The sequence below is a fragment of the Natator depressus genome, chromosome 17 (genome assembly GCF_965152275.1).
Source record: "Natator depressus isolate rNatDep1 chromosome 17, rNatDep2.hap1, whole genome shotgun sequence".
NCBI classification, from domain to species: Eukaryota; Metazoa; Chordata; order Testudines; family Cheloniidae; genus Natator; species Natator depressus.
In genome coordinates this window covers 3,223,213-3,247,301 of record NC_134250.1, presented here as the reverse complement: position 1 = coordinate 3,247,301, position 24,089 = coordinate 3,223,213, and the positions used below count along the sequence as shown (strand labels likewise).

Genomic DNA, 24,089 nt, shown 5'->3' with positions numbered 1-24,089 from the left:
AGACTCCCCCACCCCATATGGATTACTGTTCTAACTAAGCAATGGGAAAAAGGAGAATCCCATTTGCAATCAGCTTCTGATGCATCTTTTCAGGTGAGAGAGACCCTCTGAAACCAGCCTAAGAATCACAGCCAGCAAAGAGGACAGAGGCTGCCTGAATGAGACTTGCCATTCAGAAGCTAATTCAAACTGCTTCTGCTGATCTGCTCAGACAAGCTTATTGCTCAAGTTGCACTGAGTGCTGGAGTGAAAAGTCCAGCACTGAGGAATTATGCCATTGCAAAGCTCTGGGATTTCAAGATGAAGTTCCTGCACAAGGCCCCATGAAGGGAGGTCAGACTATAGGTAAGTGACACTTCCTAGATCTCAGAGTTCAATCTTGAGCCTAGGATGGGAAGCTGAGAACAGTCAGGAACATTAGGTTTGATATTAGGAAGAACCTTCTAACAATAAGGGAAGCAAAGCTCTGGAACAGGCTTCCAAGGGAGGCTGTCGAATCCCCGTCATTGGAAGATTTTAAGAACAGGTTCGACAAACACCTGTCAGGGGGGTGGACTTGACCTCTAAAGGTCCCTTCCTGACCTACATCTCTATGATTCTATGCACACTGAATTTTTTCAGAATACTTTACACCTTCAAAGCACTAGACACATTAATTCCCTCATTTGGGATGAATTCTTACTCTGACCTTTTATGGCCCAGCTTGATGTGAATGTATAGACCAGAGCAGACTGCCTTCATGCCAGTAAGGCTCCAGCTCTTTTTGCTCTCCTGTTCCAATGCTGCAGGATTCTCTTCCCCAGTTTTGGTGTATTATTCTCTCCCATAAAAGACATACGAGATAAAACTGCTCAGTCCCACAATGATCACCAGCCTGGGGTCAGATTGATCCATTCTGTCAGGGTCTGCAGATTCAGATGTTTGTTAAGGCTCCTCGTTCTTGCTAGCTGATAATATGTGGAAGAGGGAAGCCCCTAGGCCAGAGGTTCTCAAACTGGGGGTCGAGACCCCTCAGGGGGTCGCAAGATTATTACATGGTGGGTCACATGCTGTCAGCCTCCACCGCAAACACCGCTTTGCCTCCAGCATTTATAATGGTGTTAAATATATAAAAATGTGTTTTTAATTTATAAGGGGGGGTCGCACTCAGAGGCTTGCTATGTGAAAGAGGTCACCAGTACAAAAGTTTGAGAACCACTGCTCTAGGCCTATATAAAATCAAAGTCCCTCATCTCTCCAACAAAATCCTCCAAGTGGGCAGAACCTAGTATGCCATTTACAAACAATCCTTGGATCCACATCTTATACATAATCAAGAGCTTGATGGCTGGGCTCTGCTGCTCACATACACCACCAGAGCAAAGCTAGTGACAAGTCGTTCTGACATCATCAAATCGCCCAGGAGAAGTGAGTCAGAAAAGAAATACCATCCTGAACTTTTGCCCCAACTTCAAATCTAACTCTTCGTGAAGGTTCAGATCAAGGGATCAGTTAAAAGCAAAACAAAAGAGAAATCCACTAGGGTGACCAGATGTCCCGATTTTATTGGGACAGTGCCGATATTTGGGGCTCCTATTACCCCTCACCCTCTGTCCCGATTTTTCACACTTGCTGTCTGGTCACCCAACCACCAAAGTGCTGTCTTCAAACCGTGTGAGTGCCAATGGCTTGTGTTTTCTCTGAACAAATCCTCCCCCACTTCAGACACAGAGAAGACTCTGTTCCATGATTTCATCCGATGTTCCCTGTTAAACACTGTTTCTTCTGACATTAGGGAATGCTGGTAAAATACAAGCCAACTGAGTGTCTGCCTCTGGACACATTTGCATCGTTTCCAAGGTTCTCCAGTGCACTTCCAAGCTGCAGCTCCCCAAAAGGCAACCCCAACAAATTCTTTCAGAGTAGAGGCACTCTACATTCGTTCCTCCATGCAGAATCATTGGTTCTGGTGCAGCCAGACAGAAGTAAAAAAATGTAGGGATTGGCCACCTTGAAAGATATTCAAGTCTATTGATTACTTTGGCAGTAAAATCAGTTCCACCCTCCTGCCACGCCTCTCCCTGCTATTCCACTACAGACAGACCATGGAGATGAATGTAGAATGACTTAACTTTGTGATCAAACCCCAGATGTTCAAGTTAATTATGGAAACTGTGTCAACTTGGGTCACACCACACCCACCTGGCCTAGTGGAGGGTGCATTAATGAATTAACAGCCCTTACTTAGGGAAACTCATCCAGAAGTTAAATACAACACATTTCACTCACAAAGAACATTGCCCCTCTAAGGCATACAGGAAGCACCTGCAGCATGTCACGTGAGTGGAAAACGGATCAGAGGTATGAATAGATTGCAAATAGGCACTTGTATGCTGATCAGCTGTGATGCATCCATCAAGCTGGATGACGCTTAATCCCTTTCTCATCTGAGATCACAGTGGCATAAATCTCCAAGTCCTTCCATAGCGGCATGGTCATGTAAATTGTGAAGGAAAGGGTCAGAGCTGCAGAGAACTGAGAAACCTGATGTTGTTAGATAGTTAATTCAAATGTAATTTACCACAAACACCTAGCCTCTCTCATGTTACAAAAACCACCTCTACTCCCCTCTCTCAAATTCTGGCTCCTGCCATTGTAACAGATGATGCATCTCATTCCCCTAGAAAATCTTGTCCCTTTTCCCCTTCACTCAGACACAGACAAGAGCAGGAAACACCCTTTCATAGAACATGGGAACATAAGAATAGCCACATCGGGTCAGACCAGTGGTCCATTTAGCCCAGTGTCCTGTCTTCTAACAGTTGCCAGTGCCAGATGCTTCAAAGGGAATGAACAGAACAGTGCAATCAAATGATCCATCTGCTATCATCCAGTCCCAGGTTCTAGCAGCCAGAGGTTTACGGACACCCAGAGCATGGGGCTGCATCCCTAACTATCTTGGCCAACAGTCATTGATGGACCTATCCTCCACGAACTTATCTAATTCTTTTTTGAACCCAGTTATACTTTTGCCTTCACAACATCCCCTGGCAATGAGTTTCACAGATTGACTGTGCACTGTGTGAAGAAATACTTCCTTTCGTTTGTTTTAAACCCACTGCCTATTCATTTCATTGGGTGACCCCTGGTTCTTGTGTTATGTGAAGGGGTAAATAACACTTCCCTAGTCGCTTTCTCCCCACCATTCATGATTTTACAGGCCTCTATCATATCCCCACTTAGTCATTTCTTTTCCAAGCTGAATAGCCCCAGTCTTTTAAATCTTTCCTCATATGGAAGGTGTTCCATACCCTTAATCATTTTTGTTGACGTCTCTGTACCTTTGCTATTTCTAATATATCCTTTTTGAGATGGGATGACAAGAATTGCATACAGTATTCAAGGTGTGGGTGCGTACCGTGGATTTATGTAGTGCCATTATGATAGTACTGTCTTATTATCTATCCCTTTCCTAATGGTTCCTAACATTGTTAGCTTTTTTGACTGCCTCTGCACACTGAGCAGGTGTTTTCAGAGAACTGTCCACAACTCCAAGATCTCTTTCTTGAGTGGTAGCAGCTAATTTAGACCCCATCTTTTTGTATGTATAGCTGGGATTATGTTTTCCAATATACATTACTTTGCATTTATCAACACTGAATTTCATCTGCCATTTTGTCGTCCAGTTACAAATGGATCTCACAAAACTGGGTAACTCTTTGCAGTCCACTTTGGACTTAATTATCTAATATACCTGTAGCAGCATCCTGACTGGTGCTGAGGTACTGAGTCTGATGAAACAGATACTAACAAGCCTCCAATTTTAAACTCAGAAGAGCCTGTGACTCTTAGCTACTCATTCACCTCTGAATAGCTGGGTTACAAGTTTGGTGGTCTCGATTAGTTCTTAGTCTTTTGTCAGCAACACAACCCCCCCCACAGTTTTGAACAACTGAAAGTCTCTTCTCACAAGAGGCACTGGTATGGAATAATATAGAGTGATGTAGGTCATGAAGGAGGAGGCATTGCTGGAGCCCGTGGGGAGTTCAAGGTGGGAAGGGCAAAGTGAGAGGAAGCTCCAGATCACAACTGAGGTGCAGTGGCAGTTATGAGGAGGAATTTTGCCAGTTCATGGCCACAATATGTCCTGCTCTTACTTGTATCCTAATGTCTATCTCTATTTTGCCCTCGACATGTCTCACCTTTACAAGGGGTAAAAATTACCAAAAAACCGAAGCAAAGCTAAAAAGAAAAGAAGCCTCAGGTGACATTATTTACAGAACAATTTTTTTAAATTTATAATCTACTATAAGTATGGTGGGCCAAATCCAAAGAGGTGCTGAGCACCTTCAATGCCTTGAGCTTAGCCCCTTCTTATGTTGTGGCTCTTTGCTTACAGATAAAGTGCTATTAAGACTGTGATAGCAGGCACACAAGGAAACCTTAAGTTCTTGTTGTACAGTGCCTCATCTGATGTCAGCGCATCTCTGACTCCAGGTCTTCAGTGCAAAGCAACAGGAAAAGTCAGGGGCTTCTGATGGCAGCCTGTTATAAGAGCGGCCCAACCAGTGTTGTCAAAGCAGATGACAGGCCGTGCTTCCAGCAATGGCTCTTTTGAGCTATAATTCCTTCTAAACCATGGGGTAATAAATTATAGACACATCAGTGGAACTGGACTGTGCCTGGGAGGGAGAAAGTCTGCAATGAGGGGGACTTTACAGTCATTTTTCCCTTCCCCCTTACCATACAAAAACTTCCTGCTGCCAATCACAAGCCAGTGGTCTGAATGGCTACCTTGGTGAAGGGGCCAAGGTAGCCTGTCCCCACGGTTCAGCCCCAGGCAGAATATAAACTAACACACTTGTGTTAGAACAGAACTAGCTAAAACAAATAAGTAGAACAAACCAAATGGAATTGTCTGTTTTTAATGGCAGCACGGCACCATCTCACCAGCCCTACATTATGAATCTCTCCCTTCCTCCTGAATCTACTGCCCAGGAGGCCCATATCTCCTCCCTGGAGTGAAAGTTTAAGAAATCTTTAGGGCCCTGTGTTTTCAGGTTGTTATATTTAGAAACAGATGCCTGAAAAGGAACCGTCCTTTCACTGAGCACCGATTTGCAGACTTGAACTTTGCCCCGTCTCCTGTAAGATTTGATCACAGTGCTTTGAAAGGCTGCCCCCAGGAGATTATCACACCACCCCACGTTACTGACAGTGCCATGAAACTGTAAATCTAATTTGAATGTATTAGCTCATAATGGGAAACGGATGGGTTAGCAGGCTTCAGCCAAAGAGGCTCCATCAAGAGAAATGTGCAGACTCTGAACTTTGGTTAAACAAGCCTCTAAATATTAATATTCGTTGAGCAGCAGAACTGGCAAATGGGCTCCTCTTGCTCCTTTTCACCCAGCCTCCTGAGCACACATGAGACTCTGCACTGGAGTGTCTGGGCAATATGACACACCAGGAACAGGGGAGAATTACAAGTGTGTTTGTGTTCTGTTCACACTGAGCAAAGGGCTGAATGCCTAAAATTAAAGGCCACCAGGATTCTTCTGCAATTACATAGTGCACTGGCGGGATTTAGAGCCAATTCCACCCATCGATTTTCAAAGAGCAGTTTAGAATCTCAAATGATTTGCAAACTGGATTTAGTAGAATCTGTTACAGGGAAACATGATGAGATTACCTTACCATGTCTCTTTTTAATGTGCAATAACACACCCAAACCTCTTGGATTAAATACAAAAATCCAGAATAACCCGAGGAACAGGAATATTGTTAACTGTATAGAGATTAAATGGCCAGGTGACACTGGGGAGGAAGCCAAAAGACCTTCTATCCTTGCCTCCTCCAGGGTGTATGAATATCTTCTCTGGGACCGCAATCATACCAGCAAATTAAATTTGAATGGTTCAGCACACTGCAGTTTCTCTAAAGACTGCTTCAACCCTACACTGAAACTGTGTGTGCGCTTCTATCCCTGTCTTCCCCATTACTGGTGCCTCTGCCAGGAGCCAAACGTCACTGCTGATTATACTTGTATGTTACAAAATAGCTCAGATAATACAACAAAGCACATGTAAAAAGTTGTAAATTCATCTGATTTAAACACAGCAGCATGACAAAGGTTTAATGGCAACTCTGGAAAGCATGCTTCGCTTATTGCACTCCTAGACAGATCAAAGAAACCCCCATCTCCCACCACACTCCTCCTGGGCTCCTTTTGCTACTTGTTCTATTGCTGCCCACAGACGTTACCCCTTTACCACTTGCAGAAGTGAGTGTGACGTAATGGACATTTTGAAAGACAGGCATTAGATTTAAAATTTTTTTCTGCAACCATAAGAGCCAGAGACTTGTTTTTTTAAATGAAGGCTGTGATAGTTCAGTGGTTTGAGCATTGGCCTACTAAACCCAGGGTTGTGAGTTCAGTCCCTGAGGGGGCCATTTAGGGATCTGGGGCAAAAATTGGGGATTGGTCCTGCTTTGAGCAGGGGGCTGGACTAGATGACCTCCTGAGGTCCCTTCCAACCCTGATAGTCTATGATTATGGAGAACAAGAAAGCTGCCAGTACAGTGGCTGGACATATACTAGCTGTTTCGGAGCCCTTCTCTAGTAAGGTGTGCTTCTCATTTTAAACGCAAATTCCTCTACACTTATGTACTCGTTGCTAAAACTCACTTACATCAGTGATGCAGAATTATGGAAACAAGGGCCAGCACAATGGTTAGTTAAGATCAATATACTACTACTTTTGTACATGTTGCTCATTTATGGTCCTTGTCCTTCGCTGTGCTCTCCACCCCCTTTAAGCCAACAGGGGATGAGGGAGAAGAGAGAGATGTTCACATATAGCCCTTCACTATGTAAATACACTGGGCCAAACAGTCCTGATGGAAGCAGGTGCAGCTCCCACAGCCCTTTTGGGCCAATTCAGGAGTGAGGGAATGGGGATGGAGGTTACAGATTGTTGTAACTGGTAAAGTTGTGTAACTTGCACCAGTTTGCTATTTAGTTGGTGAGCAAAATAAATGTAAGTTACATGCAGAGAGGGTAGAAGAGTGCAGTGTAGCAGGCTTGGGAACCACTGCCAGGATGTAAGATTAAGCAATCCTCCTCCTGTATTTAAACCTACAGCTCTCTGGTGACTTACTGTTCCTGCTATACTTCCCCCTGCTACCCCTTAGTATGAATTATGCTCGCTTTGCTCACACACTGAATGCCAGTTACACAACTTTAGCACTTCTATGCAGCTCCCTATTGGCTCATACATGCTGTATAACTTATATCACTGTTGAATTTGGCCCACTTTTCCACCAAAGAAAAGAAACAGAATGGGCTGTGTCTCATAGCTGTACTAGTAAAGCTGCACCAGCAAAGGTCTGGGGACCACACAGATACTTGGTGGAGATAGGGAGGGAGAGGGGGGACTGGCGCTCCTCTGTAGCCATGTCAGTAACAGTTACTTCCTGCCTGGGGGGGAAGGTGCAGAATTCCTAATCAGCCTTCTGCTTTGTTCCCACAATTATCAATAGAGTTCTGTACATACAGCATACAAATTAGCTCCAAGTTCTGGAACTTTTCTGGGGGGGAGTAACTTGAAGACCCCTTGAAGGCAGGGGTGCTGGAACAATTTGTATAGTGGAGGTGCTGAGAACCATTGAACCAAACTGTAAACCCTGGATATGATGGAAACCACTTCAAGCCAGGGGGTGCTTCTGCACCCCCAACGCCCCTAGCTCCAGCACCTATGCTTGAAGGCTCTGACAGTGGAGGATGGAGACAAAGGGAGGAGAAGGTCCAATAGCTACAGATACCAGGTCAGAGGATTGGTGCAGCAGGCAGAAGGGCTGAGCTCACTCTCAGTTTAAGGTCATGATTTGGAGCTGTTCCCGCTGATGCTCAATTGATTCAGTGTTTTCAGGGACTGTTATTCCTTCCAGGACTTTGGGGTGGCTACAATGTAAACGCTATTTTTACAATTACCCAGCAGGATAGAAAGTACCGCATATGAGAGCTGCATGGGTATTGATTTTGTCCCTCCAATTAAAAGACTTGTATTTGTCTACAGGATAAAGCCTCTTGTGTGAATGAAGTGAAAATATGGCTCAGGATATTTAGGTGCATCAGACAAGCATATTTACATGCTGGAGTCACTATGAAAGGGGCTCATGTCAGTAATTAACCTGATTATTTCCAACGTGCTATGGTTTGGCTGTTGCACTTAAAAACAGTAAAAAAAAAACAACAAAAAACCCTGAGCCCTGCTCTAGAGACTCCAGCTGTGCAACTGGCCATATGGAGAAACCTCGTGTGCAGAGATCATGCCCAAACATTTTTCTTTAGACAGGGAGGGCTTTAATTCAGGAGAAAATGTGGGATGAAAGGGAATGTGACCCTGAAATCGGGCGGGGGTGGGGGTGGGGTGGAAATATCAAATAATGTCAACCCTGTACTTGTATCAAAGGGTCTCTCTAAGCACTTTTCAAACATCACCGAATCACACAGTCCCCACTCTCCACAAAGTGCGTCAATATTAGCTGTGAAACTGAGGCCTGGATACATTAAGCAACATAACCAAGGCCACTGAGACATTCAGTAGCAAAGCTGGGAGTAGACCTCCAGACCTCCTAATTCTCAGTCCTGCTTTACTCTCAGGATGAGCCCTCCTTGCCACACTCATCACTGACACTCTGCAGAAGGATCCCTTAAACCTCTGCATGGGGAAGAAAAGGCTGTGTGGAGCCACCCCACATATGTGACACTTTTGCTGCTGGAGTCAGAGAAGCAGAAAAAGAATCATAGAATCATAGAATATCAGGGTTGGAAGGGACCTCAGGAGGTCATCTAGTCTAACACGCTGCTCAGAGCGGAACCAATCCCCAACTAAATCATCCCACCCAGGGCTTTGTCAAGCCTGACCTTAAAAACTTCTAAGGAAGGAGATTCCACCACCTCCCTAGGTAACGCATTCCAGCGCTTCACCACCCTCCTAGTGAAAAAGTTTTTCCTAATATCCAACCTAAACCTCCCCCACTGCAACTTGAGACCATTACTCCTTGTTCTGTCATCTGCTACCACTGAGAACAGTCTAGAGCCATCCTCTTTGGAACCCCCTTTCAGGTACTTGAAAGCAGCTATCAAATCTCCCCCCTCATTCTTCTCTTCCGCAGACTAAACAATCCCAGTTCCCTCAGCCTCTCCTCATAAGTCATGTGTTCCAGTCCCCTAATCATTTTTGTTGCCCTCCGTTGGACTCTTTCCAATTTTTCCACATCCTTCTTGTAGTGTGGGGCCCAAAACTGGACACAGTACTCCAGATGAGGCCTCACCAATGTCGAACAGAGGGGAACAATCACGTCCCTCGATCTGCTGGCAGTGCCCCTACATATACATCCCAAAATGCCATTGGCCTTCTTGGCAACAAGGGCACACTGTTGACTCATATCCAGCTTCTCGTCCACTGTAACCCCTAGGTCCTTTTCTGCAGAACTGCTGCCGAGCCATTCGGTCCCTAGTCTGTAGCGGTGCATGGGATTCTTCCGTCCTAAGTGCAGGACTCTGCACTTGTCCTTGTTGAACCTCATCAGATTTCTTTTGGCCCAATCCTCTAATTTGTCTAGGGCCCTCTGTATCCTATCCCTACCCTCCAGTGTATCTACCTCTCCTCCCAGTTTAGTGTCATCTGCAAACTTGCTGAGGGTGCAATCCACGCCATCCTCCAGATCATTTATGAAGATATTGAACAAAACCGGCCCGAGGACTGACCCTAGGGGCACTCCACTTGATACCGGCTGCCAACTAGCCATGGAGCCATTGATCACTACCTGTTGAGCCCGACAATATAGCCAGCTTTCTATCCACCTTATAGTCCATTCATCCAGCCCATAGTTCTTTAACTTGCTGGCAAGAATACTGTGGGAGACAGTGTCAGAAGCTTTGCTAAAGTCAAGGAACAACACGTCCACTGCTTTCCCCTCATCCACAGAGCCAGTTATCTCGTCACTGAGATTTCATTCACTCCTCAGGCAGCAATGTCACAAAGCAGTGTCTCCAAACAGACTTTATACCTGTATGATGATTTAGGTTAAAAACATCACGCCCTAAGTGAAATAGTTATCACAGCGCCTAGTGGGGATAGCTTATAGCTTATCCCCCTTCTCATATGGGAATAGCTGTACTGGTATAAAGCACCTCTATAAGGAGGGGTGTACAGCTTTAACTATACTGGGATGGTCAAAGTGGTATAACTTTGTAGACAAGCCCTTAAAACAGCAGCTTTTTAAAATCAGCAGACTGGGAAGAGACAACTGGGCCAGCACACCCTAGTCTCAGGTTGCCACATCCAGGTTATGGCAGGAGAGAGCAGCTCTCACTTCTTCCCAGTCTAGGGACTTAGCTTGAGCCCTTCGTATAGGAAATGGATTCACATTTGAGATTTAAATGTACTTGGTTTTGGTTCCGCGATTTCCTTCAGCCAGTTCACATTAGCTAGAAGTCGTTTTGCTGGTGAGCTTTAGCACACAGAATCATAGTGCTCCGGGAATCTAGACCTTTCCAAAGTGCTTGTAAACAATCTGCAATAACAGATGGGATTTACCTCCTCTTATCTCTGTAAAGGGCACATTTCCAAAGGTGGCCTGTAAACTTGCACATCCACTTCTTTGTGTTACTGCCAGACTACAGAATGCCTCTGCTTAACTAGCTCTAATGATTAATTATATATTTAGTCAGGGGATTTGGTAACAGCTTCTCTGATAGAGAGAGGTCAACACAATTCAGAGGTTTATCAAAAGGACTTCATGCCCCTTATTGACATAAAAAGATAAAAGTAAAAAAGAAAAGAATCAATCCATCATTCAAAAGCAGTCCGAGGGCATCTGGGAAGTCAGAATGCAATAGGCTCTGTGGTTCTGTCTTCATCCAGGACAGAACGCAGCTTTGCAGGGATTCTGCTGGCCACCAAAGACAGTTCTCAAGACTGTACAACTAAGGTTTGTTACATTAGTGCTGGAGAAAGGTGTTGGATTGGTTGCTCAGGTGAGCAAAGTCCTATACTAGGCACAAAATGGGAACAGGATGCTCAGTGTGCCTCAGCCCTGATTTGGAGGGTTGATTCAGTCTCTCCTTGGCCTCTTTAATGAGACTGCCAACTTGGGTGCTAGCTAACATCATTCATGATGGTGGGGTTTTGACGCAGGCAGCTGTTCACTAGAATACGGTCAGAGACAAGACATGGACAAAGTAATACGTGCAACGCGCTTAGTTGGACTAGAGAAAGGTTTAGATCATTGTCTGACTAAAAAGAAAAGCAGCTGTTACACTTCTCATGATAAAGCTTTACAAAGGGATGACAGCTCTCCTGCTTCAGGACACAAACCACTAACTTCCTGGAGCTAGGAAGAAACTTCCATCATCATGGGCATGTTAGTATAGAACTGACAATTATGGTGTGGGGGGAGAGGAGGTTGGACCTTTCTGTACAGCATATGGCGCTGGCTGGCCACTGTCAGAATACTGGACTAGATGGACCATATATACATGATCCTATCTTACAATTCCTTGGTTCTAATAGGCCACTAACTCATTTCATATACTATAGGCCAGCACTTTTGATCACTACTGCCTAGGACTGGATTTGAATTGGGAACCAAAGGGTAAAAGGCTCCATATATCACGGACAAGCCAGTGAGTCAATCAGTCCTCCATTGCAATACTTCCTTGACAAACAGCAAATACTGGCAGAGGCACAGGCTCTGTTTATCTCCCCAGGCTTTTGCATCCTTATTGCACGGACATTGCATCTTATGATCCTGAATCGCTGGCTTCTTGCATGTTCTGAAACATGGGCTTTGAGGCTGCTGGTGGGCAGAGCACTGAACAGATGCACTTAATGCTTTGGAAAGGAAACTGAAATGTAATCTACTTCAAATTTCTGTCTCTCACTCTAAGATGGAGTAGCCCTGGGAAGACTGTAGGGTTTATTTAGACAGTTTGCTGAGATATTGTGCATGGAAGGCACTATTATAAATAAGCATTGTACAGTAGATTGTCATTGAATGACTCAGTGTTGGAGACCTCTTCACACCGGCACTTACTGGAACTGAAGGTGAGTTCAACCCAAACAGAAAGAAAGACATTTCCATCCAGAATAAGGGCTGGTATCATATTTCTAGAAGAAACATGTTTTCGAAGGGTAAAGGGTTCATCTCCAGCATGCATCAGGCAAATATCATTCTGGGTGTATTAACCGGAGACAGGAGGTCATTGTTCTGCTCTGTTCAACTCTGATGAGGCCTCAGCCGGAATACTGTGTTCAGTATTGGCGCCACACTAAGCAAGATGTGGACGGATTGGAGAGAATCCAGAGGAAAGCAACAAAATTATAAAAAGGTTCAGAAAACATGATTGTTGAGGAAAGACTTAAAAACTGGGTATGTTTAGTCTTCAGAAAAAAAGGGGGGAGGAACTTGATAACAGTCTTCAAATATGTTAACGACTGTTATAGAGAAGATGGTGATCAATTGTTCCCCATATCCACAGAAGGTAGGACAAATAATAGCTGGCTTACAGGAGATTTATCTTAGATATTAGGATAAACTTTCTAACTATAAGGATAGTTAAGCACTGTAATGGTTACAATACAGGTTGTAGAATCCCCATCATTGGAAGCTTTTAAGAACAGGTTAGACAAATACTTTTCAGGATGGTCTAGGCTTACCTGGTCCTACCTCAGGGGGATAGACTAGATTGCCTCTTGCAGTCCCTTCTAGCCCTACATTTCTATCACTCTATGTTCCATATACCCCAAACCCCTTCCCAAGTCACATCTCTAAGATTATTTCTGTCTCAAGCAAAGGCAGCCTAAAGAGACAATCTCCAGAACTTTGAGACAAAATTGCTAAGAACTAGAGTGAGCCGCTGGCTTTTCATGCTTGGCTAATTTAGAATAAACAAGTGGAAGACAATACAACTCTCTGAGACTGTTGTCCCATAAACAGCTCCTACAACCTCCGAACTGTACTTTCTGAAACATGCATAATGTTTCTGGGATTCTTATTACCTACTTCATGATCAAATGACTCTGTAAACCAAGGGAAGGGAAGCCAACCATTCTGGTATAGCTTTGCTCAGAACTGTAAGAATATTTTATAAGGAAAGAGATCCAAGGCTTGTCCAGCCATACTGAAGAGCACAATGAAAAATACTTTGTAGTTTCTGTGTGCTGCTGAGAGCCTTCAAGATGGTATTGAGTCTGACTGGAGAAGCGGTGCTCATTTGTGCATTCACTCATGCATTCACTCATTCATTCATGCATCCGATGAAGTGAGCTGTAACTCACGAAAGCTTATGCTCAAATAAATTGGTTAGTCTCTAAGGTGCCACTAGTACTCCTTTTCTTGGTGCTCATTCTGAAGCCAATAAATGAATACCTGGGATCCCTATGTAGTCCCTCAAACTGGTGCCACTACTGCTGGGAATGACTTGGCTTCCAGTGAAAGTGCCCTCTGCCACTAACCATGACCACATGGATTGAAATTTCCATGGTCAGGGAGCAGACATAATGCAACAGCCTGGGGGTGCTGACAGGGAACTTATATCGGACCAAGATTTTAAAATGTTCAGAGTTTATAGCTCTAATTGCTATCTCACCTGTGCCTGTTGCAGGATGCCCTGGTTCCCAACCAGTGGCCCTCCATACAGGAAGGAATCTCAAGAGATTTGCAAAGATGAGGCCATAATAAAGATATTGGCTCTTCAAGAAGAGTTCTTATGGAACCCATTACAAGTTTGTTGGAAAGAGTCCACGAGCTACTGTCCTATTACTCTGGGGATAATGGGTTCAGCTTCGTAAAACTCTCTTCATGCTGATTCCCCTCCCCCCACAAAAAATAAACTGCTTAGTGGCTGGAAACAAGAATGGGAAAACCAAGCAGTTCTTTTAAGCAATTGGTATTCACTAACTTGATACCATTTCCATTGTTACTAAACAGAGTGCTCATCCTACCTGACTGGTGAAACTAACATACCCATACTCGGGAGGACGTGTGTGGCAGAAGCAATAGAGTGATAGCACCATTTTTAATGACCCAGGGATAAGTGCCTCTTGATGTCCTATGTTCTCATAATACAACTCTGGCTGGTAATAGGTTTAATCTGGAGAGATTTGGCTCCTTGACAGATGGTCTCCACAGAGAGTAAAGAGAACTGGAGCACTTAAATACCACCACAGCCACTAATGATAGGATTATGGAGCGTGATAATGCAACAAAGAGGACTCTCAGCAGCTGCAGGGAGTGAAGACTCAGGGGAACAGAACCTATTACTCCATAACTAGAAGGGGGCACCCAAGTTTCAACTTCCTGATGTTGCTATGATGCATAATTTTTTTTAAACAGATGAAAAAGACCAGAACAACAGAAAAACCTGTTTTGACAGAAATAGTTTCCTCTGAGCCATCATTTACAGTCTAGAGGATTTGTGGTAATTGGATTTTAGAGCCACGTAGGCAGTTATCAGATCTGGTCATCTTGTCACTACCTCACATTGCAGATCATGTCGTCAGCAAGCTGGGAGAGCTGGAGGTACATTCGAGGTGTGCGCGCACGTGCAGAGTGAGAGGCCACAGGAAAGGGCATGGGTTCTTGCATGGGTTCATGTAAGAGAAATGACAGGTTTGAAAGGGTGTGTGCGCCTGAAACGGACATGAATTTAAAAACTATATTTCAGCTGCAGAAGGCTGTCTTGACAAAACCCCCTGACCCTATCCCATCCACTTTTCATCACACAAGCTTTAGTTCCACATAATTCTGTTTTGTTGTTGAAATTAAACACATCACACACACACAAAACAACCCAGCAACAGAGGAATAACTGTTTGAAACTGTTGCCCCAAATGCCAAACACCACCCAGGACAAGGAACTCAGAAAGAGATTCCTCTATAGAATGACCTAGGCAGGGCAAGGACTTGTTATGCCCTATCAGTCAGGTCGAGGCAGGATTGCTTCCTATTGGGCATTTATTCAGTTTCATCCAGCCTAGTTTTAAGTGTCCCTAGCAAGGACACATCCACTCCATATGAGAGATTATTCCACAGCATAATAGATCTCATTGTCAGGTATTTTTTTCTGGTTATTAAACCTTATTTCCCCCTTTATTTCATTTTATGGCTCCTAATTACATGCCTCTAAATAATTTCTCTTCTTCTTTAGTGTTTACCATCTTTAACTATCAGACCACTGCTTAAATACCAAAGTGATATCTACTTTAGAAATACCATAGACAGATAGCTAAGCAATAAGCATAAAAAAACAAAGCTATAAACTCTTGCAGTCCTTCCTTATAAATCATACCTTCCACTCCACTAATCATTTTTGTTACTCTTCTCTCAGCTTCCTCCAGGGTCTCTCTCCGCATGTGTATTTACTTTTCCTCTTGTGGATGATGCTAGAGATCAAAGTAAGAGGAATGTTTCTCACTGATCAACACAGGGGAGAGGGGCAGGAGTAGGGTGTACATTTCTACTAATAGTAGAAGGGGTGTTACCCCCTCCAGATTAAAACATTCTAAAAAGACGAGGTTTTATTCACACATCCCTGGGACTCATCCCCAGTCACTCTCCTAGCCAATCGATCCAGCTTTCACTGGGGGATCTGGGGCATGAGTGGTAGCTGCTACTGGTCTACACCATGAGTATCAGCTCAAATTGTTTGATCAAATCTAATCTCCCTGTAATTTAAACAGGAAGGAGTTCCCTCCCCCAAGCTAAGTAACTCAAATCAGGAATTGTCCAACAGACACAGAGTTTAAGAGGCAGCAAGCTCAGCTATTGAAAATGGAGCGGGGCAGTCAGGTGGGAGGTCTCCTATTCTGTAGTTCCAATTAGGAGTCAGCTGACTGATGGGGTTTGAGTTGGGCTGCATTCAGTCCTTCTTGATGGAGGTTAGGGCCTGGAATCCTGCGCCTCATAGCAGGGGAAACCTGGTGGGAAGTCACCATGACCAAGTACATTGGGGTTTGCTCATGTTTATCTGTGACTGGTGATGTGAACTGAGGCACAGGCACCATGTGAAGGGAAGATACAAAGTGGCCATGCATATTAACATGGTTCAGCACAAAAGCCTTCTTCATTGTGTCATTCCCCGCTGAGGGCAGCAGCTGAGTCAGGAGGGAGGATGGCATTCTCCAACTCATTCCAGTTCTTCATACTTGGGAATCATAAAGACTCCATATGGAGCTTAATATCAGCAAGGCCATGGGAGGCCAGGACTCATGGGGAAGCAAAGTTGGGCTACATTCAGTCCTTCTTGATGGAGGTTAGGGCCTGGAATCCTGGGCCTCATGGCAGGGGAAACACGGTGGGAAAGTTCAAGAAGTCTCAGAGAATGCACTGTACAGGGAAATTGGGAGTGAGACTGATGAAGACAGCCAAAAGAAACTGTCTCTAAGTAGGGCAGTGGGGGGAAGGAGAGCACGAAGTGAGGAGAGGAGCAAAATCCACACAATAAACCAATCTGTTCATTCCCCTTTAAGACCTTGCTCTGAAAACTTACCCTGTAGGTGATAAACCCCACTGGCAGCCCCCCAATCAGAGCCCCTCCTGGTTCTCTTGGCGCATATATACAGGCAGTATGACTGCCCTTTCTAAAAACTACCTCAGGCAAATCACTTTGCTTCAGCAAAGACAGTAACAGGAGGAGGGTCATGGAGACAACAATAGCTTCACCAGAGCACAGGCCAAAAAGGTCATACAGCTCCCTTTGAAACTTTGTGCAGCCAGGTGAGTAGTGGGATCACTCCAGTGGCTGTAAATAAACCCAAGGCTTTCACTGTCCTCTGAACCATGAACATTTTCCCTCCAGAGACTAATTCCAAAAGGAACAACAACATGTAGACCCAGACTGCCCTGCATGCCTCATGTGTGGCCTGCTATCCAATAACATATTTTAACCCCACTTCTTGGGTTCAGGGTAAAAAAACAGGACTTTTCCTTTTGTTTTCTTGTTGCATGGGAGTTCTTGGCTTTCTTGGTACTGGGCTGGTACCTGTAGAGTCTGAGTTGATCCATACACTGGCAAAGGCATGTTAGTGCCACTAAAAGCACCAGCATTAGTCCGATGTAGGAGTAACAGGATGACATTAAGGAAAAGAAAATATTGGCTGACAATCTGGGAAAGCTTCTAGCAGTGAGCTTCAATTTGGGAAGTGTCACAAACAGTGCTGAATGATACCCGAAAGAGTATCGGCAGCTACAGCCGTGTTTTGGACTCTTCAGCAGCCTCTGTGGGGAAGCTGTGACATCACGTCTACACCAATTGTGTAGTATGGAAGTGAAACGTGGGCATTGAGGAAGGCTGAAGGGCACCAGATTGACATTTTTGATTCTCGTAGTCTTCATCAGCTGCTCCATAATAAGTGACAAGACAACGTCAGGAATTGAACAATCACCTCCATCAGCGCTGGTTCAGTTTCAGCAACTTTCTTGGTAAGGACATATCATTAGAATGGAAGACCAACAAATGACTGTCGATCACATGGGCACCAAAAGCTTTGGTGGCATGACAACATTGTTAGTGATTAACATAGACTGATTATACAACCGGACCCCTACCTTAAGCACTTTGCTAGAGATCAATCAAGTGGTGCTTGATTTGCAATGATGAAGATGATGATGCGGTAAATGAGTTCCAACAAATTGGGAAGAGTCTCTCAAGAGAAATTGTGGAAGCCCATTTAATGGGACATTTAAAGATTGGACAACACTATAGGGAACAATCCTGCACTGGCTGAGAGGGATGGGCTTGTTGACCTAACAGGTCTTTTCCAACCCCAACTTTTACTTCATATAGCATTTGCAAAGGACTGGATGGAAGAGTCAAACTTTGAGACCTAGAGATTTTCAGAAGGCCAGAGGGCAATGGAGTACAGCTATATTTACAGTCCTGCACAGAACATACAGCTATATGAGAAGGCAGCATGGCATATTGGATTGAGGCGAGGACCAGAAACTTGGAAGACCTGAATTCTAATCCTGGCTCTACCATTCTGGACACACATCCTTAGGCCAATCACTCAGTCGTTCTGCTTCAGTTTGGCCCTATGCAAAATGAGAGCAGTAATAACGTATCTATTTCACAAGGAGGATGGGCGAACGATTAACATAAGTAGCTAATGGGAGGATGAATCAGTTAATGTAAGTAGCCTGGTGAATGAGCCAGCACTACCAGACAACAATAAAACGGTCTCCAAATCAATTTGTTTCAAAGGGAAAAGCTACTGTCTTTCTTCTTCTAAGGTGCTGGCTCCAGCAGCTAAAGTTTCATAAAGGAGCTAGTTGTGGAGAGAAAAAAAATTGTTTATTTAAAAATATGTGTTTTGTTGTTTATGAAAGTTTTGCTCCAGGGCATGGATTATTTGGCAATAAATCCTTTTGTCTTCTATCCTAAGTAACAAACAATATTATTCTTATGAAAGAAAAATGTCAACATTACAGAGTAGAGTGTCTCACACACACAGTGTACAGACAACAATTCATCTTGTTCTAAATGCCTACTACAGCCCAAAAGTTCAGCTAGAAGCACAGCCAAAGCCCTGGTTTGTCTCTGTCAAACACAAACCACAGCTACCCAAGAGCTCTTGCTTGGGATGAAGCTTTGTCATCACGCCCCACTTCTGAAACATTAAGAGCAATGATACAATAGCAATAGGTCAGAACCAGCTGCTAAACTTTAATGCCTTCACTGCATAATTCTCAAATATTGGAACCAAATGCTGGTAATGACACAGAAAGCATGGAGGTAAACATGGCATTCTCTGCTCAGCCAGTCAATTCCTTGGGCTTGCTCTCACTTGCACAGAAGTGACAAGTCTATCCTAATTTTCTTTCAGTACAAGCATTAGCTTGGGTTTTACACACAACTCCAAGCATCACATAAGACGAGATATGTTGCAACCTATGATGAAGTTCCCTAGTTTGTGGAAGGTAACATCCTACCTAAACCCGGGTATTCCATGCTAGAATTTCTTTCTGTAATGGCAGAGACAAAGAATGTGATAAGGAATTAGAATGTGCCACAATTTATAAAGTGATTACAAAATGGCAGCGGGTAGAATAGTTTAGCAGGGTACGTCTACACTGCACGCTCCTTACGGTGGCATGTAGAGTACCTAAGCTGCATGCCCCCCAACACAGTTATAAATAGCTGTGTAGATGGTGAGGCACTGCTTAGGCAAGAAGGGTAAAGACAGGCTTGAATCCTGTGGGTACGTACCCTACACGGGTCTCTAAATACCCAAGCAGTGCCTCCCTTGTCTACATAACTGTTTTTAGCAGTGCAGCATTCTGCTGCCTCTCCACTGCCGGAGCCTTTCCCTGCCATGGGGAAAGTCTCTGGCATTGGGGAGGCAGCAGGGAAAAGCTCCAGCAGCTCCCTGCCACTGGAGCCTTTCCCTGCCGCAGTGAAAGGCTCTGGCAGTGAGGGAGGCAGCAGAGAAAGGCTCCGGAAGCTCCCCCTGCTGCCAGAGCCTTTCCCTGATGCGTCCCCCAACCAGAGCCTTTCGCTGATGTGTGTAGCTACACACTGCAGTGTGGATGCAGCTTGCTTTTCACTGTGGCATGTAGTTACACGTACCCTACACATCACCTCCAGCAGTATGCAGTGTAGACGTAACCACAGGTTCATAGATTTCAAGGCCAGAAGAGACCACTGTGATAATCTAGTCTGATCTCCTGTACAACACAGGCCAGAAAACTTCCCCAAAATAACTCCTAGAGCAGATCTTTAAGAAAAAAAACAGCTGATCTTGATTTAAAAATGGCCAGTGATGGAGAAATTGTTCCAATGGTTAGTTACCTTCAGTATTAAAAACTGAGGTCTTGTTTCTAGTCTGAATTTGGCTAGCTTCAGCTTCCACGCATTGGATCATGTTATACCTTTGCCTGCTAGACTGAAGCCCATTATCAAATATTTATTCCTCATGTAGGTACTTACTGACTGTGATCAAATCACTTCTTAATCTTCTCTTTGTTAAGGTAAGCAGATTTAGTTCCTTGAATCTCTCACTATAAGGCACAACTTCCAATGCTTTATAATCATTCTTATGGCTCTTCTCTGAACACTCTCCAATTTTTGACACCAGAACTAGACACAGTATTCCAGGAGCTATTGTATCAGTGCCAAATACAGAGGTAAAATAACCCCTCTACTCCTACTTGAGATTCCCTTGTTTATGCATCCCAGGATCGCATTAGCCCTTTTGGCCACAGTGTCAAACGGGGAGCTCATGTTCCCACCACAACCCCCATATCTTTTTCAGAGTCACTGCTTCCCAGGATAGAGTACTCCAACCTGTAAAGTATGGCCTACATTCTTTGTTCCTAGATGTATATATTTACGTTTAGCTGTATTAAAATGCATATTGCTTACCTGTGCCCAGCTTACCAAGCAATCCAAATCACTCTCTATCAGTGACTTTCTCTTTGTTATTTAACACTCCCTCAATTTTTGTGTCATCTGCAAACTTTATCAGTGATGATTTCATATTTTCCTTCCAGGTCATTGATAAAATGTTAAATAGCATAGGGCCAAGAACTAATTCCTGAGGGCCCCACTAGAAGCACACCCACTTGCTGATGATTCTCTGTTTACAATTACATTTTGAGACCTATCAGTTAAGCAGATTTTAATCTATTAATGTGTGCCATGCTAATTTTATTTCATTCTAGTTTTTTTTAATCAAAATGTTGTGCAATATCAAGTCAACCACCTTACCAAAAGTCCAAGTAAATCATATCAACACTGTTACCTTTATCAACCAATTTTATAATCTCATCAAAAACAGATATCAAGTTAGTTTGACACGAACTATTTTCTATAAACCCATGTTGATTGGCATTAATTATATTAACCTCCTTTAATTCTTTATTAATCAAGTCCTGAATCAGCTTCTTTATTATCTTGCCTGGAATTGATGTCAGATAGACAAGCCTAAATTACCCAGGTCATCTCATTTACCTTTTTAAATAGTCCTAAACTACATGGAATTCAGGGTAATTTAAAACATCTTACATTTCTATAGCTCCTTTCATCCCAAAGTGCTTCATAGGCGACACACATAGACAATGACCTGCAGCCACCCAATAAATGAAGAGCAGCAGCCAACCTGAGCACAGCACACTGCACAGAATAGGAAGAGGGGAAATTCTGGGTAGGACAGGAGGGCAAATCCCTACTTCTGTATCACAACACTGCCATGGTATCCAGCCAGATCAGACAGGCCTTCAGCTTGTAAGGTCTCACCAGAAAGAGCCTCGCATTACCAGTACAAACAGCATTTGCAAGATGATTCATGGACATGGTACATTTCAACAATAAGGTGATGGCTCTAGACCAGTGTGAATATACCCGGGAACCTGCATGGACAGAACCTTGGCCATCCAATCGAAGCTTTCTGTTCACGCGGTCTTTACATCACACGTTTTAGAAACGCAGAGTTGGCAGCTACCTGGACAATCGCTGCAGAAGCTGTGTTTCATTCAAAATAAGCTCTCCGCTGCTGTACAGTTAGTACTACACTGCACTTTACACAACACTCAAGGGAAAGACAGCAGTCCTTTGGGATTCATTCCATTATCAGCCTTTTATCCAGCTCCCTCAAAAACACGTAAGTATCAGGATCAAAGCTTTCAAGTCCATTCTCTCTACATTTGTTTGAGCCAATAACAGGACTGTTGGGCATAAAGCCAATTATAATATGACATAGCAACAATTCCTCCAGTGCTACTGAGCTTTTGCTGACCAGTCAAGAGGAAAATTACTGGGGCCATCAGGGAGACAGCAGGACCCTCTTGATCAAGGCCACCCCGGGCAATATCTTTTTGGTTTCACAGAACGGTCATAAGAAGTGGCATCTTCTGAGAGCTCAGAGAGGAAATCCAAGGAAAAGACATTAAGATGGCATTTGAGACATATGCCCTCAGCTTAAAGCTGCGGCTCACATACCCTCTACTGCTGACCTTCAGTGACATTTGGATGAAGCAAATACTTCAGCATATGATGGGAAGTAAACCGAGTCACTTAACCCAAAGGTAACTTTGGGGACTTGAGGGTTAGAGAGAGCTTTCGATAAGAAGGTGGATGGAAAACACACAGTGAGAGGAGACAACAGAGAAAAATCTGCAGATTGCAATACACACATTTCCTTGAAATGATAGCTGCTCACAGCACAAGCCAATGAAAAATTAAATGCATGTGTCTTCTTACCAGGTAACCTTCAGTCTTCTTCTGACACCACTTCAGCAGTGCATTCCTCTTGGAGCCACCATACTCTCGGGCCAGGGCTGCTAATGGGTCCTTTCTCTCCACACTAATTGGGGGAGGGGAAGGAAGTAAATTTGATTTAACCAGCTCCTCTCTTTCACTTTTGACATTACATTCACATGATAAACCAGGGTAGCACAATACATTCTCAGTGGGAGAATGCAAACAACTTATATGGAATATCTTTTCAGGCAGTTGTAATATGTGTTTAGCTCTGAGACACAAATTAGTTTGGGATCACTGGATACAAACGGAAACAAAGCCTATGATAAAAATGTATTTGGGAAGCACTCAGTAAAACATATCTAAAGGAATGCATATCTTTGATCTACTTTTTCTACAGCTGCAATCATCATCCTTCACTCCCTTTTCACCTCCCTCTTCAGACATCAAAAGGCAAATTTTCAATGAACCTCTATCAATGCACCTCTAAAACTGGGGCTTTAGCATAAACCATGGATAGAAGTTACCTGATTATTCTGGAGCAGCAAGCTCATTCCCAACTAGGGTGACCAGACAGCAAATGTGAAAAATCGGGACAGGGAGGTGGGGGGTAATAGGAGCCTATATAAGAAAAAGACCCAAAACCGGGACTGTCCCTATAAAATCTGGTTTCAGAGTAGCAGCCGTGTTAGTCTGTATTCACAAAAAGAAAAGGAGGACTTGTGGCACCTTAGAGACTAACACATTTATTTGAGCACAGGCTTTCATGAGCTACAGCTCACTTCATCAGATGCATTCAGTGGACAAAAATCGGGACATCTGGTCACGCTATTCCCAACTGCAGAATACCACTGCAGAATAAAAAGTCTTAATTAAAATGGGAAAATCTGCACGCATTTTTCTGCACTGGTGCTAGCTACCGTGGAAACTGTACTACCGACGAGACAAAGGCACAGAGCAGGGTCAAAACACCTGCACTTGTCTTCCCTAAAAGCTTCCACTATTAATAGCACTTGCAGAAAAATGTATGCATTTTTCCAGTGCAGATGTACAATATGGGCCAGAATTAATACTTTGGTTTCCTCTCATATCTCAAACTCTCTCTGTTAGATTTTATTTATAGCTACAACCAAAGCTGCACCACAACAATAGTGCCTGACCACTGATTGGTGCTTGTACCAATACTGGTATATAACGGTGAGTGCCACTGGGGACTCCTGTTCCTTAACAATGAACATCACTGCTAGTCCTCAGTTTGTCATCCCTACCCACTTCCTGTATGGGAGCTCCACAGAGACTGGGAACCACTGAATTAAACAGCCATCAGTTTGCCAACTAAAATGGTGGCTCAGGCCAGTGGATTGCATTTTTCGCTGAGTTGGTACCTGAGTTTGCTGGGGGGTCTCAGGCTGCTTGGGCTGGAGGTCAGCATCCTGCTGCTGAAGGCCATTGAGGGGGGTTTGCTCAGAGACTCCAGGGAAGGGCTCTTGCGGAGGTAATGGTCTGGTTTCAGGTCCTCACTCCTCCCTTTTAGAAGGTCTGTGGGAACAGAAAAAGCCATCAGTCTCTGGGCCTGAGGAATCTGATTAATCACTGCCCTACCAAGCAGCACACAACAATATGTAGCTTGTTGCTTTGATTCTAAACAAACATACTCCGTTGTTCATTAAACGGACATGGGGTTAGGAAACCTTGAACAGACTAGAGGTGACTGTAACAAGCAAGGACTTTGATGATTTCAACAGTACACGCTGCTTGGCTTCCTGTGATTGATAGTCCCGCTGGGGAGCGGGGGCCTCAGGTGAATGAAGGGAAATACCAAAATATACCATCTTAAAGG

At 44.0% G+C, this 24,089-nt stretch overlaps 1 protein-coding gene across 4 annotated transcripts in view; it reads right to left on the bottom strand.

Moving 5' to 3' along the window:
- Positions 1-24,089, bottom strand: part of SPECC1 (sperm antigen with calponin homology and coiled-coil domains 1) — a 168,650-nt gene that overhangs the window by 16,606 nt on the left and 127,955 nt on the right. For all 4 annotated transcript variants that reach the window (XM_074974276.1, XM_074974278.1, XM_074974277.1 and 1 more), the window contains 2 exons: positions 23,635-23,788; positions 22,250-22,352 (listed from right to left, as the gene is read on the bottom strand). In XM_074974276.1, the coding sequence (XP_074830377.1) occupies positions 22,250-22,352; positions 23,635-23,788 (257 nt within the window). The remainder of the gene's footprint in view (positions 1-22,249; positions 22,353-23,634; positions 23,789-24,089) is intronic.